We start from the raw sequence: 17988 nt of genomic DNA on the forward strand, positions 1-17988 counted from the left end.
GCAAAACCCTGTCTCAAAACAAACCACCCAAAATTAGAGGTTTCTTGTTTTGGCAAATGTAACTGCTCAGTGGGCTCTGAATAGAAGGGCACCTTTGAGATTGTCTGAAACATGCAAAAAAGAGAATGAGTTTAGTCTGGAATCATGTTTCTTTTCCAGCCTCATTTGTTCTTTCAAAGAAAAAGTAATGACAAGCAGGTGGCCAGACACCATCCCACACAGCTACCGAATACGGCTAAGGACAGTGAGACGGGGTAGTCAGACAGCGTTTTCTCTTGCTTGTGTTGAACTTGTTAAGTATTCAGCTCAGGAGGCTCATTGCCAAGGAGCTGGGAGGATGCAGCACTGTCCCCAGAGATTAATGAGGCTTCGGAGAGAGCTGAAGGGGCTCCGTCACGGGGGCTCACCAGCTCTCCTCACTGCCCCAGCTGGTGGAGGTGGAGGGACAGGACGCGGCCGCTGCTGGCTGTTAACGAGCCCAGAGTCCTGATGGCCCGTTAGCTCCCTAGCCATGCCTGGGTACAGGAAGCCACACATGAAATTGTGCGTGAACCAAATTGTCGAGGAAGACATTAGGTAGGAAAGCCTGGCATTGGGAACTTGCAGTTGCAGCCTTGCTGGTTTGAGAAGGCCCAATGCATGTGGCCTCCTGCTTAGCTCCATCAGAGGTTCTGTATGCACCAGAGATGGCCGTGACCCATTAAGAACTAAACAGCCTACTTACCCCTACCCCATTCTGTTTTTCGTGTAGAAGCTTCTATCAAATCCTTTTGATCTGTTCCATTATAAATAAAGCAAGCGCGGGCTCCTTTCTTTGTTAGAAGCTGTACCCCTCTGGTCGGCTTAGCCCATTGCTGCTCCAACTCTGAAAACTTAATTTCTGGTCTCTTTTTTTTTTTAATATTTATTTTTTAGTTTTTGGCGGACACAACATCTTTGTTTGTATGTGGTGCTGAGAATCGAACCCGGGCCGCACACATGCCAGATGAGCGCGCTACTACTTGAGCCACATCCCCAGCCTCAATTTCTGGTCTCTTGTGTTTATTTTTTGGTACCCTTTTCTTTGCTTTTATTTCTCAGCTAGCCCATTCCTCTGACGGGCACCCTTTCCCTTGCCCACGTGGAACGTGAGCGAGACCCTGGTGCATCCTGAGTGTCTTGAGGTTGCCACAGGGAACATGGATGATAAGCAAGTCAGTGGCCCAAGGAAGGCCCAACAGCCTTGAGAAAGCAGGGCAGGGCCCAGCCTGGGAGTGCTAGGGGCAGGGAGAAAGTGATCCTGTGGATGAGTCAGCTGGAAGGCCACCAACGAGGTGACAGCAGAGCTGAACCTGACAGGAAGCCATCAGAGGACCAGCCTGTCTGAAGCTCTGAGTTGGGAGCACCTAGTATGTTCTAGAAACAGGTGAAGGCAGGAGCCGGATGAGCCAGCGCAGGGACGGGAGGTCAGAGTGAGGTTGAGGGGGCCATTTAGCACTTGTGTGAAGTGTTTTCCAAGACAGCCTAGCACCTTGCATCTGCAGAATTCCTTCCAAGAGTTCTTGCTAAGTATACATTTTGTCTTCCTGGCCAGGAAGCAAGTGGAGCTGAACTCACCTGCTGGCCCAGGCAAACCAGCCTCCCTGGTCACCCCACAGTTGTCCCCAGGTCATGGGGGCGTGCTGCCAACCCCAGCTGGGCCAATTTTACCAGTGGCCTCTGTGTGGGTAGGTGGGAGGGTACCTCTCCTCCTGCAAGGACAGGGGCAACTGGTGGAATCACAGTCAGTAAAACGGACATTTCCAGGGACCCCCCAATTGACATATGCCCCCCTTCTCATCCTCCGGCCCATGACTCTGTCCAGATTACCCCAGGGGCTTCCCAGCTCTGCCCTCTGACCAGGTTGGGGCGAAACTTCTTTCATCCATCAGGGACTGTTCTCCTTTGTTTAGGTTCTGTCACTGTTGAACCAGCTTGAAATCCCTGCTTTTTCTAGGGACACATAGCTTCAAGGAGATGGCTGTCCCATGTTGTTGGGTTTGTAACCACATTGGCATCAGAGTCTTGCCACTGGTGTACCCCAAGGCCCCAGAAGGCAGGCAACAAGTTCATTTTGTTGGTACAGCAAATACTGGGATTCTTGCCATCCCAGAGTTGTAATTTCTTAGGACCTGTGGGACATCCACTGTCAATATAGCCTGTCGGTCTCATTGTCACCTCTGGGGATCCCTGGCTTCTGAGATGAGTTTGCTCTAGCCACTTAACATTAGTCCACTTCCTGTTGTTGTAACTGGATCCTACACACTGAGCGGTTTATAAACAGAAGTTTATTTGGCACACAGAATAAAGATGGAGCCTGAGAAGGCCATCATGAGGGTGCACGGCAGCACGGGAGGGCATTACTTGGTGAGGCAGAGCAAGCCTGCTAGAGAGAACTCACTTTTATAGCAAAGCCACTCCAAGAGAACCCAGTAATCCATACACGAATGTGTCTGTCCATTGTGTGGTCATCCTTTGCCGTGGCTGTGACAGAATACCTGAGATAATCGACTTTTAAAGGGGTTTTAGTTTGGCTCACAGTTTCAGAGAATTCAGTTTATGGCTCTTCAACACATCAGTCTTTGAGGGGTATTGGAGATCCAAATTATAGCACCTTTCATGAGAGCAGATCCCGTACTACCCAGTCACCTCTGGTCCCACCTCTCAACACAGTAGCACTGGGAACCAAGTCCCCAGCATGGCGTTCTGGAACACATTTAAACCATAGCCAGCCCTTTTGTCACTAAGTTTCTTTTACGTACAGGTTGGTTGGTTGTGGTTGATTGGTTGGTTTGGTGGAGATTGAACCCAGGGGTGTTATACCACTGAGTTGCATCCTAGCCCCTTTTTTATGAATTTCGAGACAGGGTCTTGCTAAGTTGCTGAGGCTGGCCTGGAACTTGCAGTCCTCCTGCCTCAGCCTCCCAGGTCTCTGGGATTACAGATGTGTGTCACCATGCCCGTATTATGTACCTCTTCATGGCCACCCCAACTGCTCCACAACAGACCCAAGGCGGCATCCACAATTTACCTGGTAAAATGCCCCAAGTACAGCCTCAGTCTGTCTTACCATCTGAACTCTCACTGTTTAAATCAGGTCCATAGATTTTGATAGTTTTTGGTAAATTCCTTCCTATTAAATTATTCTACCCTCTACCTGAAACCCCAGGACTGAAGCCATTGGGGTAACATGGTGTGCTTTGCTTCCTGAGCTTGCTCTCTCAGTTCCCAATGCTCACGAAAGCATGGTGGTAGAGTTAGATGGTGAGGGTCCTGTTCGTAAGAGGATGAGCTCAGCCTTGGTTCCCAGTGTCGGATACAAAGTCCTTCTCCTCCGTGATACTTCCTAACATCCTTGGGTTGTCCACGCACTTTGAGAACCCCCTCTTGTTTTTAGTGGGATGTGTATTTGTTTTTATGTATTTATTTTCATGAAGAGGTATTCAGTGTGATATTTATGTGCAGCGCGCACTGATCAAGTCCAGCCACTCTTTCCCACCCCCCTGTTTCCTCATGTTGACTTTTGTTAGCTTTTGCATCCTCTCAACCAAAAGAAGCGGCTCTGACTGGCGGCTCAGGCATCGGCTGGCAGTTTCTTATAAGAACCAAACGCTGGGCACCTTTCTGATGTGTCCCTACAGCAGCAGTGTGTCCTTTAGCCTGCGTTTCCAGTCCTTTTCCTCCTCCCCTGGACAGTCTGGTGGGGTGCTGGTTCTCATTGCTGTTGCCGTATAACTGAAGGGCAGTTGGTAGAGGGTTTGCCTCCGTGGGGCCGGGCTGGAACCCAGAGCCCCACAGGCCGAGGCATCACGCGCTCTTCGTGGGCTGGCCTCCAGCCCAGGTATCACCTGCAGCCAGCCTCTCCTTCTCTGTGGGTTCTGCATTCAACAACCACAATCAAAAACAGTCAGAGGGCTGGGGAAGTAGCTCAGTTGGTAGAGGGCCTGCCTCGTGTGCAAAGGCCCTGGGTTCATCCCCAGCACCACCAAAAAAAAAAATTTTTTTCAGAAAAAGAAAAATTGTGTCTAACTGAGCAAGCACAGACTTTGGTTTTCTTCCATTGTTTCCTAAAACATGCAGCATGATGACTGTGAGGTGCCACTTACATAGTATTGAGTGTGGCTTTGAACTTGTGGAAGAAGTGTGAGGTTACACCAGGATGTTGTGCTGTTGTGTATGGGAGACTGAGCAGCTGCAGGTTGTGTGTCCTTGGTTCTGAGCCAGTTGTCCTCAGGTACAGAGGGATGTTTCTAAAATCAAGGGCAGAGATGCTGTGAGCCCGACATAAAAAGATGGTCTAAGGTGTGAGGTGGCATGTCCCTGGGAGGCCTGCTTCCAAGTGCTCTTCCTGAGGGCCCTGGAAGCCTCAGTCGGGAGGTTGGCCCTGGCGGAAGTTAATTTTCTTAAGCAGAACTTGAGCAGTTGGCATGAGAGGCCCCACGTGCAGCAGGGCTCAGCCCCAGGGCTGTCATCCGTCTTCAGAACAGACCTCCGAGACAGCACAGGTGCTGGGGTCTGGTGTTCGGCCCCTGTGCTTGTCTGGGGCCCAGCGTCTCCTCACCACCACATGGTTCCCTGAGTACCTGCCTGCCCTGCACATATGCCTCGTGACCTGTCAGTGACGTGTGTGCTGGTACCTGAGCAGGGGGAAGTCATCTTTGTCATCTTGGAGTGGGGTCAGGGACAAAGAAGGATGGTGTGCCAAAGCCTGGGCCGTGGGCACTGCCAGCTCCTGGGGCCCAGGCGGGTTCTTGAGAGATGGTCCTTCTGCACTGGGTGCTCAGGAGGGTCTTCTGTGGTCTGCCTGGAGTTCCTCCTGAAGAAGGTTGCCAGCTTCTCTTGCCACCCAAGTGGCAGGGGTGAGGGCTCAAAGCAGATGAGTCCTCTGGGTCTTTACCTCCTTTCAGGTGTCAAGAGAGCAAGGGGCTGGGCAGACGGAGTTGCATCAACCTCCCTCGGCTTCAGTTTTCCCCCTTTAGACAGGATCCTCTCTGCTCTGTCATCTCCTGGAATCCTGAGTTGAGTCTGAAACCAAGTGTGTGACTGTACTTGGATCATTCCACCATCAAAAAATATGTGCCTATAGGTCCTAGACAGCTTCTGAGTTAACCAATATGAAAAAACCATTTCAGCCAACAGTGACCTGGGTGGTGCCGGTGGCGGACAAAATGCGATTCGATGAGATCTTCCTCAAGACTGACCTGGACCTGGATGGCTATGTGAGTGGTCAGGAGGTGAAGGAGATCTTCATGCACTCAGGCCTCACCCAGAATCTTCTAGCACACATCTGGTAAGGGGAAGTCATAGCTCTGGGGTAGCTTTAGGGGTCCCTTGGGAGAGGACTGTGCTGGGGGAGAGGTGATCAGGCTGTGGTCAGGGTCTCTAACTCAGCGCAGTGACCTGTGTCTGGCCTCATCAATTGATGGGGGTCGGGCAAAGGGTGAGTGTAAAGACTCCGCTCCATGCTCCCCGGTCAGCTCCCTGTCTTCCAGAAGGGGCTCTGTGGGTGCCCTCTAGAATGCTCTCTGCTTGCACAGCTGGCTTTATCACCACAGCCAGCTGTGGGGCTGGCCTCGGCCACACCTCGGAGGCACAAGCAGTAGGGCTCTGGAGGCTCCAGCAGCACCACACCGGGAGTCAGGCCTGGGCCGCCTCCCTAGGAGTCCTGCTCTGTAAAGGCCAAGCCTTGGCTTCCTGGGGTGGGTGAGCCAGGGAGACACCTCAGCCTGGGCCTTTTAGACAGCAGTAAAATGCAACAGCCCCTTTATGATCCTGAAACGGATCCAGCCCAGTCCCACGACAGCAGCAGCGTGCCCTAGCTGCAGTGTAAAGAACCAGGCAGGGAGAGCAGCCTGCAGTGTGTATTGCAACTATAAATGACCTACTGATGGGGAAATGGCAATTAAGTCCTGAACTAGAGTACATGTAGCTTGGGGGCAGGGCGCTTACCTAGCGTGCCAAAACAAAACAAAACAAAACAAAAATGAAATCATGAATGTGCTCAGATCAAAAAGGAAGAAAGCAAGGAAACTTCCTTTCAAGGGGTCAGGGGATAGAGCAGGAGCAAGATCAAGAATAATCACAAGGGAAGTTAAAATGAGACTCTAGATTAGGGTGCAGGTGGCAGAGGGGACAGGCAGAGCTGATGTGGAAGCAACACACCAAAAGGAACTACAGGCAGCCAAAGGATGGAGGCTCTGTCTCCCTCATGGCCCCTCTCCGCCCCGCCCCAGGCAGGTGGTGTCAGACAGGGCATCTGGTGTGGTGCGGTAGCCGACAACAGCCCCAGAGCCTGGTTCTCCTTCCATGGGCCCTTCGAATGTTGGCCTTGGGGCTGTGCCCCTGGAGAGACCACGGGAGAGGAGGGGCAGCCACAGCCCAGGAGCAGGCTGTGGCCCTCCGCAGGCACACCTGGGAGAAACCCTGACAGAGCAAAACTGTAATTGTGGCCTAACCAAGATATTCTATTTATTTCTTTTTTCTTTTCTTTTGGATACTAGGGATTGAACCCCAGGGGGTGCTCAACCACCACGGTATATCCTCAGCCCTTTTTATATTTTATTTAGAGAGAGACAGGGTCTCCCTAAGTTGTTTCTGGCCTTGCTGAGTTGCTGAGGCTGGCATTCAACTCACCATCCTCCTGCCTCAGCCTCCTGAGCTGCTGGAATTACAGGCATGAGCCACTGCACCTGGCCAACCAAGACATTTTAAGACCAACCTTTGTCAGCGAACTTCCATGAGATCTAATCATCCCTGGTCTGATGGTGTTGAGCACCCCCAGCTTTCCTTTGTTCCTTATTAAAAACTGTGTCATTGTTCCTGCAGTCACCATGTGCACTTGTGTGGAGTGGATGGTGAGAGGAAGGACAGGCTGCATCTGCGTCTCTTAGTTCTTATTCCGTGGTTACCTGGAATGTCATGGATCTTCTTACTCAAGTTCTGCAGGGCCACTGCCTGCTGCAGTTCACATGCCCTGTGGTACTGACTTTGAGGACATTAGAAAGCCAGTGGGCAGGAGACACTTTAGCCATGGGGTCTGCCTTGAGCAATGGGACCATGGTCCCAGAGCAGTCTCTTTGAGCCCAAGGGGAGTGTTCGGTTTGTTTGGGCTGCTGTAACAAATACGCAGAGGACGGTTAAACAACGGATCTCTCACAGTCCTAGAGGCTGGGAAGCCTAAGACCAAGGTATCTGGTGAGGGTCACTGCCTGGTTTGCGGATGCCCTCTTCCTGCAGTGTCCTCACGTGGGCAGAAGAAGCAGAGAGAGCTCCTGGGGTCTGCCTGGTACAGGTGATAAAGAAAGCAAAGGGCCTTCTGGTGGCCAGTTAGCTTTTCCCAAGGGGCCAGCCCCTGAGTCTGCAGGGAGGGCTTGTGGTTCTGCACCTGGTGAGAACCACTTCCTGCCCTGACAGCCCCTTCGTGGCCAGCTGGAGGGCAGGGTGCCTGTCTGATGGATGAGCTGGGGCCTGGGGACCCCAGGACTGCTTCCAGGAACAAGATGTTAAGCTCAAAAAGTTGGGGGCCTTCCATGGTGCCCTGCTGTCCTTGCTTTTGTTGTCATTTCTTTAAAAGCAGGGGTTTCCTGCCTTGTGCTTGTCACAGGATGAACCTGGCAAGCGTGACATAATGAACATCCCCGCGTTTCTCCAGGGCCCTGGCTGACACAAGGCAAACTGGGAAGTTAAGCAAAGATCAGTTCGCGTTAGCTATGTATTTCATTCAGCAGAAGGTCAGTAAAGGCATCGATCCCCCTCAAGTCCTCTCACCAGACATGGTCCCACCCTCCGAAAGAGGCACTCCAATTCCGGTGAGTAGCCCCACCCCACCCAGCACCCCGTTTTCTTTGCATTGCTTCCCGCCATCAGCCACAAGGTGGCGCTGGCACCCTGCATGAGCCCCACAGCGGCCTCGGCCACCTCCCTGCAGTCCAGGCCTTCAGTTCCCCAGAGTGGGGGCTCAACCCACTTCTTCCCCAGCCTGGGAACCAGCCCTTTTGTCCCCTCCCACTATGAACTAAGGAGAAGATGATTTTGTCCCTGGGACCTCTAGTCCCTGCTGTTTTGTGATGTCAGCTTGCCAGTCAGTGACTCTGTACCTGAATTTGGTCCCAGGACAGCTCAAGTTCTCTTGCATCTGGAGAGTTCACTGGTGTGAAAGAGCTTGATGACATTAGCCAGGAGATCGCCCAGTTACAGAGGTATGTTGAAAACTGCTCGTCCTTCTACCCCCTTGGTCCGCTTGGGTCCAAATCCAGAGCACTCTGCCAGGTCATTATAGGAAGTACCAGAGGCTTGCATGGACCTGTGGCGGTCAAGTTTCTTCAGAACGAGGAAGGGACATGGATTCCTCTGAGCTCCTGAATTGGCTTATGGGGCCTGAATAATGGCAGCTTCACTCTGAGTGGGTGTGGGCCTGATCCTGTGGTGACGAGGGCCATACCCATTGACCCCTCCTGATGGACTCACACATTCAGGATGTGACCCAAGGGATGCTGGTGGCGATTTGGTAGCAGCTGTGTGTACAGCTGAGGAGACAGATGGGTCCCCTCTGAGTGCTTGGCGTGCACAGTGGCCAGCTCCACCTGCCTCCTGTAGGGGACAGCTGGGGCCACCACAGGGCCTGGGCACCTCAGCAGCACTTCCCACTGCAAACCAGAGGAATGACCCAGCTCGCTCTGTATCCCTGCAGATTTCTCACTGTGGCTCCTGTCCAGCTTTTCCTTCCTGTTCTGTCACCCAGGGGGCTCTTCTACCCTGGGCCCTCATTCACAGGCCACCTCCTGGGGAGGCCTTCCCCAGTCATCCTGTGCAGGACAGTATTCCCCTCCATAGTCCTTATGGCCTTCCGGCGATGCTCATTTGTGCGTTTCTTTGTCATAAGTCTCCCCCACTAGCCTGTGAACAGGTCCTCAGCATCCATCAGTGCTTCTGAGGGGCCCAGTGCGCACCAAGCCTAAATATGGCCGTAGAGAAGACATTGTTTTCTTTTAGCTGTGTAACAAAATCACATAAAATGGAGCATCTCAAAACAGTGCTAACATATTATCTTGTAGTTCCAAAAGTCAGATGTCTTAGGTGAGCTGGACAGGGCTTTCTATGAGGGTCTCACAGCCTAAGGGCAAGGTCAGCTGGCTTTTGTCAGAGGACTTGGGGGGTTGGGAGGGACACTCCACCTCTGAGCTCATCCAGGTGTTGGCAGAAGCCAGTTCCTTGCAACTGTGGGTCTGAGATCTCTGTTTCCTTGCTGACGTCAGCTGTAACCACTCCTGTTCCTAAAGACCATCCACGTTCCTTCTTATATAGCCCCTCCACCTTCTAAGTCGGCAACATTAGGTCAAGTCCTTGTCATACTTGGGAGGGTTCCAAATTCTTTAGCCACTGGGTGGAGGAAGCGCTCTGCTTCTAAAGGGTAGTTGCATAGAGAGGGAAGCTTCATCGTATTGACAATCCTACCCACAGTTGGAGGGAGAGGATTATTGTATCAGTCTATTTTTTTTGTTATTATAACAAAATACCTGAGACCAAGTAATGTAAAAAAGAAAAGAGTTTTCTTAGTTCATAGTTTTGGAGGCTGGAAATCCAAGATGGGGTGACACCATCTGTTTGGCCTCTGGTGAGAACCTCAGGGTGGATGGAATCAGTGTTGTGAGGCCAATCACACAGTGAGATAGGAAGCCACAGGGATTAAGGAGCCAGGCTTTCTCTCCCTCCCTCCCTCTCTCCCTCTCCCTCTCTCTCTCTCTCTCTCTCCCTCCCTCTCTCTCTCTCTCTCTCTCTCTCTCTCTCTCTCTCTCTCTCTCTCTCCCCCCCTCCCCCCTCCCCTCCCCCCTCCCCCCCTCTCCCTCCCCCTCCCCCCTCTCCCTCCCCCTCCCCCCCTCTCCCTCCCCCTCCCCCCTCTCCCTCCCCTCCCCCCTCCCTCTCCCCCCTCTCCCCCCCTCCCCCCCTCTCCCCCCCTCTGCCTCTTCCTCTCCCTCTCTCTCTCCCTCCCTCTGCAGTACTGGGAATGGGACCTAGGGGTGCTTTACCACTGAGCTACATTCCCACTCTTTTTTTAGAGACAGGGTCTCACTGAGTTATCCAGGCATCATCAGAGTTGTGGTCCTTCTGCCTCAGCTTCTCGACTTGCTGGGGTTACAGACCTGCTCCCCTGGGCTTGGCTAGCTTGGTATTTTACAAAGACTTGATCCATGGAACTAACCAGGCTTAATCTCCTCAGAGGGCAGCATCCCTGGCTACCTGATTATCCTGAACCACGCCCCACCTTTTCAAGGTTCCCTCATTTCACCACACCACTGGGGACCAAGCTCCAGCACATGACCCTGTAGGGGACACACTCAACCCATATCCAAACTTGTAGAGCCAGGAGTCACAGTGACATTCCTGGACTTCTGCCCCCACAGACAGGGTTACCACGGCAGCTTTCTGTGGGGATGCATGGAGTTGGCCTTCGGTAGGGCAGAGGGACGTGTGTGCCACAGCAATTGTTGACTTACTCTGTTTTCATGGAATGTTTTTAACCATTCAGAGAGAAATACTCACTGGAACAAGACATTAGAGAAAAGGAAGAGGCAATCAGACAGAAAACCAACGAAGTGCAAGTAAGGACATGGCTCGTTTTGGCTAGACCTAATTTGTGTTCAGTGTTGCGTGGGAAACATCCCTGATGGTGCCTGAGAGGCACTAGGTTCTGCACCAGTTAGAAGCTCTCGGGAACTTCAAAGTGATTTTTTTTTTTTTTTTTTTTTTTTTTTTTTGGTATACCAAGCATTGAACCCCGGAGCATTTACTGGCTGGGCCACATCCTCAGCCCTGTATGTATTTTATTTACAGACAGCGTCTCGCTTAAGTCTCTTCTAAGTTGTTTAGTGATCACTAATTTGCTGAGGCTGGCTTTGAACTTGCATTCCTCCTGCCTCAGCCTCCTGAGCTGCTGGGTGAAATTCACTTTTAAAGCATATGATTCAGTGGTCTTCAGCATATTCAATGCACTTAATCATCAACCTGTATGTAGTTCTAGAACATTTCCATCAACCCGAAAGGAATCCCCATAATCAGTATGACTCGTCCCTCCTCCCCACCTCTTTCCTGCCCAACCCCCAGAGGAAAGTAATTTCAGATCCTATACCCACTTTTCATTAATTCATTTATTTTGTGTACTGGGGATTGAACTTGGGGTGTTTTACTGCTGAGCTACATCTCTCAGCTCTTTTTATTTTTTATTTTGAAACAAGGTCTTGCTAAATTACTGGCCTCAAATTTGTAATCCTCCTGCCTCAGGCTCCCAAGTTGCTGGTATGCGCCGTTGTACCTGGCTGCCCACCTCTAAATTGATTATCTTGGGTGGACTTTATTTTAACCAGTCTCAAGTTCACTTCCCACAACTGTTCCCTAGGAATTACAGAATGACCTCGACCGGGAAACAAGCAGTCTGCAAGAGCTGGAAGCTCAGAAACAGGATGCTCAAGACCGCTTGGACGAAATGGACCAGCAGAAAGCCAAGCTCCGAGACATGCTGAGCGACGTCCGGCAGAAGTGTCAGGATGAGACTCAGATGGTGAGTTCTTCTCGTGCCGCGGTAGGGAGGGGGGAGGGGGCGTCCCCAGGCCTTCCTAAACTCTGAGGGCCTGAAAAAACAGAGTGTCCAGAAGGCCTCCTCGTAAAACATCATGTGGAAAAGCGTCCAGCGTTTGTCCTTACCTCGGAGTCACCCACCCGTGTTCCTAGAGTCCATGTCATATAAGTGAATGGCTGTGGTGCCCGTGAACCTGTGCCCTGAAATGTGGAGGGGATTCCAGGACACCTCTCCTCCCTCCTCTGATGTCATCGTTACAGACCAGGGAGGCTGTGGCCTCAGGAACCTGTGACAAGCTGCTGCGACCTCCTGTGTGGCTTGTGTGGGAATGTTCAGCCCCTGAGCCATAGACAGGGCTCGTGCTGTGCCCCTTCTTTCCTGTCTTCATTCTGATGTGGGAACTTGTCTCTGAGGAAATCAGGCCTCTGGGCACCGGTGGGTGACCACCTCTGTGACCGAGCTGCTTTCAAGAATGCGAGACACGAGTTCTTTCGAGGCGTGTTGCATCCTATGCTGTGGCTCTCTCATTCAGTCATTCATTTTAATGGGCACATAATCATTGTACTTATTCCTGGGGTACAGTGTGATATTTCAGTACATGAAACAACGTGTAAGGGTTAGCTCAGGGAAATTGGCTGGTCTGATCATTACACATTAAACATTGATCATTTCAGGCTGGGGTTGTAGTGCGGTGGCAGAGCACTTGCTTAGCAAATGTGGGGCACTGGGTTCAAGCCCCAGTACCACATAAAATAAATAAATAAATAAATAAATACATAAATAAATGTTATTATGTCCGTCTGCAACTAATAATATTCTAAAAGAAATCAGTCATTTCTTTGTGTTGGAAACATTCGGAGTCTTCTCCTCTTGCTGTTTTGAAGTATGCAGTGAGAGCTTGCTGTATGTAGTTCTAGAACACCTGTGCTACAGGGTGGGAAAAGTCACTGCCCCAGCAGCTCCTGGACCTGTCGGCTGTCCCCTCTCCTACTCCCCCCCACCACTCCTGGCCCTGGGGGTCACTGTTCTGTTCCTCAGCTCTGAGGTCAGCATTTTAACTGCCAAGTGTAAGTGAGAACATGTGATGTTTGTCTGTCTGTACCTGATTTATGGATTCTTTTGACATCTCCTTTCAGATCTCATCCTTAAAAACCCAAATCCAATCTCAGGAGTCGGACTTGAAGTCCCAGGAGGATGACCTGAACCGGGCCAAGTCAGAGCTGACTCGGCTGCAGCAGGAGGAGACCCAGCTGGAGCAGAGCATTCAGGCCGGCCGAGTGCAGCTGGAGACCATCATCAAGTCTCTGAAGTCCACGCAGGAGGAGATCAGCCAGGTATTGCCATGGAGGCTGCGGCGTCCCTGCCGTGTGTGGCCGCACCGGGACTCTTCTGCCAGGCAGTCCCCAGGGCAGGTGTCACTGGCGAGCTCTGAATGGCTGCAGTGCCCCTGCAGATTGCCTTCCATCTCCCCCCCTTCTTCCTGAGGGTTCTCTTCGTGGAGGCCTGGACAGGAGGTTAAGTGCTGAGTGCTCCCCAGGGCATGTCCCCAGCCCTGTTGATGTTGGCCTGGAGGCAGTTTGCCCTCTTCGCCAGCCCTAGTATAGTCACCCACCTGCAGGGCTGGAGAGAAAGGGGATGGGAGGACGTGCTTGCTGGTCTGGTCCTCGCAGAAGCAAGAAGGACGAGGTCTAGAAATAACTTCCATGTCCATGCAGAGCAGCCGTCCTCCACGTGCTGACTGAGGGCAACATGTCACCAGTGTCAATCCACATGGGACACTGAATTGCCTGGAGCACACCAGGTTGGTGCTGGCTTCTTGGGACAGGCAACTGCTGCCTGCTGGCAGAGGACAGTCCCTTCCTTGCTTTCCTATGTGTGATGGTCAAAGGCTGCCACCCTAGCTCTTGGGTGTCCAGTCTATAGAGTGGGTTATGAATCTGCTCCTTGACAAGTATCCAAGTGGCTATCCAGGTGCGGTGGTGCACGCCTGCAATTCCAGCAACTCGGGAGGCTGAGGAGGAAATGGTCTTAGCAATTCAGCAAGACCTTGTCTCAAAATAAAAAATGAAAAAGGGTTTGTGGTAAAGCACCCCTAGGTTCAATCCCTGGTGCCAAAATAAATAAGTAAGTAGAAGCTGTGTTTCTTTCCTGGACTAAACCAGTCACTTTGTTCTCTCTGCCAGTTTGTAGGCAAGAGTTGATCCCTGGTATGTGTCATTCCACGACTGGGTGCCCTGTGTTGTGCCTGGTTGTTAGTCAGTGTCCGTGGGATTATTCAGTCTTTTCCCTTCCAAATCTTGGGAATTTGTAGAATTGAGATGAGACCCAGGACCCCCAAGTAGACAGGAATGATATCAGCGACTGATGGTACCAATGGCTACTACTTATTAATGCCCACTTGGCCAGACCCTGCAGTGGGTCTTTTCCCCCTTCTTTCTTTCTTTCGTTGGTCCTGGGAGTGGAGCCCAGGGCCTCGTGCCTGCTGGGTGAGCACTCTTCCACTGAGCCACGGCCACAGCCCCTTTTATTTTATTTTTGAGATGGGGCCTTGCTGGGTTGCCCAGGCTGGCCTCAGACATCCGCCACCCTCCTGCCTCGGCTTCCTGAGTAGCTGGGATTCCAGGTATGGCCACCGTGCCTGGCTTCCCTGGTGCCTCAGTTGTTCCATTTTGGAGAAGAGGAAGCAGAGGGATGAGGTTACTGACTTGAGCAGATGTGAGGCCGAGTTCAGGGGCACACCTGGGTCTGTGAATGCAGAGTGCCTCCTCTTCACGGACACTGCCTTCCTCCTCTGGGCAGGAGGGACAGCATGTGGGGTCTTGAGACCCTGTACGAGAAAATGATTATTAACTCCAAGCAAAATGACAAATTTGGGTTTTGTCCAAATTTTATTTTTTTTTAAAGGTGGACACTTATTTTTATGTATTTTATTTCTTTATTTTTTATGTGGTGCTGAGGATCAAACCCAGTACCCCACAAGTACGAGGCAAGTGCTCTGCTGCTGAGCTGCAGCCCCCTTTTATCTTATTGAGAGTCGGCAGAACATTTTTTTTAACCTGGGCTCTCTGGAGTAGTAGGGAGGGTCACATCTGGTTTACAAGTGGTCTCCTTTTCTGGTGGCAAAGATGGTCTGCCACACTCTTCACCCGTGTGAATGCCCCAAGTTGGGCATCAGGAGTGAAACGGTCTTACCTGTCACGTTTCCCTGGCTCCCTTGACCTGGTGCTGTCTTTGTCGCAGGCGAGAAGCAAGCTTTCACAGCTGCACGAGAGCCGCCTGGAAGCCCACCGGAGCCTGGAGCAGCATGACCAGGCGCTGGGCGGGGCTCGCGGCGCCAGCCTCTCCGACCTGGCCCCCCTGAGCGACGGCGTCTCCCTGGCAGAGAGGGGAAGTTTTGGAGTCATGGTAAAGGTCGAATGAATGTGTTAGAGCCCCCCCATCTGCCCCACCTACAGGCCTGCTGGGCCTACCTTGGTTCTGCTCGCCCACAGGCTGACCTTGCTCTGCTGTTGTCCTGCATGTTAATGCCGGCCTGCAGCATGGGGTGGGAGACTTGCTCTCCTTCCTGGGGTCCAGGACAAAGCCTGTGATAGGCCTGAATCTTTGTAAAATCCACTTTTCTTTTTTTGTGTGTGGTGCTGGAGATGGAGCCCAGGGCCGTGTCCATGCTAGATGAGCGCTTTACCACTGAGCCTCACCCAGCCTGTAAAACCCATTTTTAAAGACCTCCATTAGAAGCATTTACAGTGGTCCAGCCACCCAAATCTGGAGGGCTTCTCAGACCAACCAGAATTGATTTGGCCTCTTCACTCCCTGTGTGAGGTCCACTAATGGCGGACCGGGGGAGTCCGTGCGTATGTTTCCACAAGGAGCACCTTGAATATTAGATAGGGCCGTGAAGATTCAAAGCCTGGCAGGCAGCCTCCCATGGTATTGCTGTTTTGACCACAAATTGGCTTCTTTCCTGAAATTTCAGTTATATTTAAAACTCAGCACTTTATTTGAGACCTCGTGTTCTGAGGCTCCGATCAAGCCCTGGGCGGGCTGTCAGCTTCTTAGATGTCTGTGTGCTCGCAGGACAGAGACCCAGACATGTGTGACCCTTCTCTCAGGTTGTCACAGCTCCCTGTTTATGCCAGAGTCTGCCGACGCAGCCCTGAGCCCAGGCCTGTGCGGTGTTCCGTCATGTGGCCAGTGAGTGGGTCTCTGCTATGGAGGGAGCCGCTGGGTGGGTGGCCTGGTGGCTTCCTGGCGCTCTGTTGCCTTTACCTATTGTCCTTTTGCTACCAGCTGCTGCTTCCAGGCTCTGCCTCAGAGTCCTGCTCTTTGCTTCTGGGATTCCTCTTCCCTCTGCGGTAACAACGCAGCCTCGCTGTCCACAGGGAGGACCTGCCTCTGTTCCTTTCTTGATGTATTTCTCTCCTTCCTGGCTAAGTACTTGGTTCCAAGAATTTATAGGAATGCACGTGCCTCCCTGGACCTTAGCAGACGCTCTTGATGTTCTTCCCTGTGTCTTGTCTCTGGCCCCCGCCACCCTCAGGCTCTCTCCACTGTGGACTGCCGCGCGGGTTCCTGTCCACCCTGGGTCAGCTTCTTGTCTAAATTCAAGCAGCAAGCACTCCTCCTCCGTGAGTTCCATGAGCCAGAGTCTCATGCTTTGCTCCTGGCTGTCCTTGGTGCGTGTGTTTCTGCCTTACGGCCAGCTCTTGGTTTTCTCATCTGGACTGTTCCGCTCGCATAGCTGGCTTGTCCTGTGGTCGTAGTCCAGGGAAGCGCTCCCTCTTAAACATCTGTTTTGTGAGTTTTATAAGATTGGTTTCCTTGAGTAGAAGGTGACTTTGAGGTGACAATTTGCAGGTAGCTAGTCACTCCCCTCCCACCCTCCAAGGTTTTTGTTTTACCTTGTCATTTTTGTTTATCTTTTAAGCGAGGCCAAATTTATACAATAACCACTCACTCGTGGAATGTAGACGTCAGATATGTTACGTAGAAACCTGCAACTGGTGTCTGAAAGAGAAAGTATTTATCTTGTTGTACAAATACAATTTTTAAAGCAGTTTTGGGTTTGTTTCCATTTCTTAATAAACTATTTGAAGAGAGGGGTCTTTGTTCACTGCTGCATTTCGAGACTGCTCCAGAGCAGAGTCCATTCTCCTAGTTCTCTTTGGGGGTGCAGTGGGGGGCTAGTTCCTGAGAACAGTGTGACCAGAATGGCATATCTGTAATTTGGTGTGGCCCGCTCTCCTCGGATCACTAGTGTTCAGCTCACAGGATGTGACTTGTCCAAGAAATGCAGGATTCTTAAAGCCAGGTTTATTTACTTGTCTATTCTGTGGTGCTGGCGATGGAACCCAGGGCCTCATGCGCGCTAGGCTACTGAACCACCCAGCCCAACGCTGTATCTGTTCCTTGTTTCATTTGGTCGTGGGAATGTGTGCCTCTGCTCTGCACCCAGCCCGCCTGTCTAGGGAGAGAGAGGAATCAGTGGCCCCACACCTCCACGTCACTGAGAGTCTGTTGTGACAGATTGGGTCATCTGTCACAGGCAGCCCAGATCTAGCTTCTAGGGATTCTTCCACAGTTATTAAACAGGAACTTGAGAGCTGGAAGTTAAACCTTCAGTGACTTGAAGTCAGCGTGTTGGTGTGGCAGCTGGCCCCAGAGCCACAGCAAGGCTTTGTGCTCAGACAGCTTGCTGCAGTGCTCAGCTCCCTCTGAGTCGCCCCCCTTTTTCCTATGAGGGGCAGAATTTGACCACTTGCTGAACTTGCTCGAGACCCCAACCTCTGCGAAGCGCAGGGACAAGTCATTCATCCTGGAAGAGTCATGCACTGTGTGACATTTCAGTCCATGAAGGACCATGTAACCCAACCTTAGGTCACATCCACTGGTGACGTCATAGCTTAGTTTGTGTACATATGCTCTGACAGTCACATAACAACAAAACTGCCTGGTAACACTTGGCGGGGTTCCCAGTTGGTAGCAGCACAGGGCTACGTGTGTGCTGTGCAACCTTCAGGTGGCACCTGTTCCACTGTCCTGGTGGGTGGCAGTGGTGTGGCGCTCACAGCACCTACAGGACCGGAAATCTAGTTTTTAATTCAGAGTCTATGAAATGGACTGAAAACCACCTTTCTTTACCTTAGCAACCTGAATCCCGCTAGTCTTTTTTCTTTTTTGATGGTACAGGGGATGGAATCCAGGGCCCCATGCGTGCTCAGCATGTGCTCCAGCACTGATAGTGTCTTCCTGGGCTCCTCCTCTGATGGGAAGGAGCCAGTTCCTCTTGAACTCTCTCTGGCTGTCAAAGCAGGACTTGCAGCCAGAGTTCCCAGAATCTTAGTCTCTTCTGCATCGTTGTACCCTGTTAGTTCATAGTCTTCATGTCAATCAAAAAC

The 17988-nt window shown here is 51.7% G+C and overlaps 1 protein-coding gene across 5 annotated transcripts in view; it reads left to right on the top strand.

Annotated features, from left to right (window-relative positions):
- Nucleotides 1-17988, top strand: part of Eps15l1 (epidermal growth factor receptor pathway substrate 15 like 1) — a 101114-nt gene that overhangs the window by 40336 nt on the left and 42790 nt on the right. For all 5 annotated transcript variants that reach the window (XM_026389826.2, XM_026389827.2, XM_026389830.2 and 2 more), the window contains 7 exons: nt 5151-5308; nt 7670-7826; nt 8131-8216; nt 10544-10616; nt 11411-11572; nt 12727-12924; nt 14831-14995. In XM_026389826.2, coding sequence (XP_026245611.1) covers nt 5151-5308; nt 7670-7826; nt 8131-8216; nt 10544-10616; nt 11411-11572; nt 12727-12924; nt 14831-14995 — 999 coding nt within the window. The remainder of the gene's footprint in view (nt 1-5150; nt 5309-7669; nt 7827-8130; nt 8217-10543; nt 10617-11410; nt 11573-12726; nt 12925-14830; nt 14996-17988) is intronic.

The sequence above is a fragment of the Urocitellus parryii genome, chromosome 3, assembly GCF_045843805.1.
Source record: "Urocitellus parryii isolate mUroPar1 chromosome 3, mUroPar1.hap1, whole genome shotgun sequence".
NCBI classification, from domain to species: domain Eukaryota; kingdom Metazoa; phylum Chordata; class Mammalia; order Rodentia; family Sciuridae; genus Urocitellus; species Urocitellus parryii.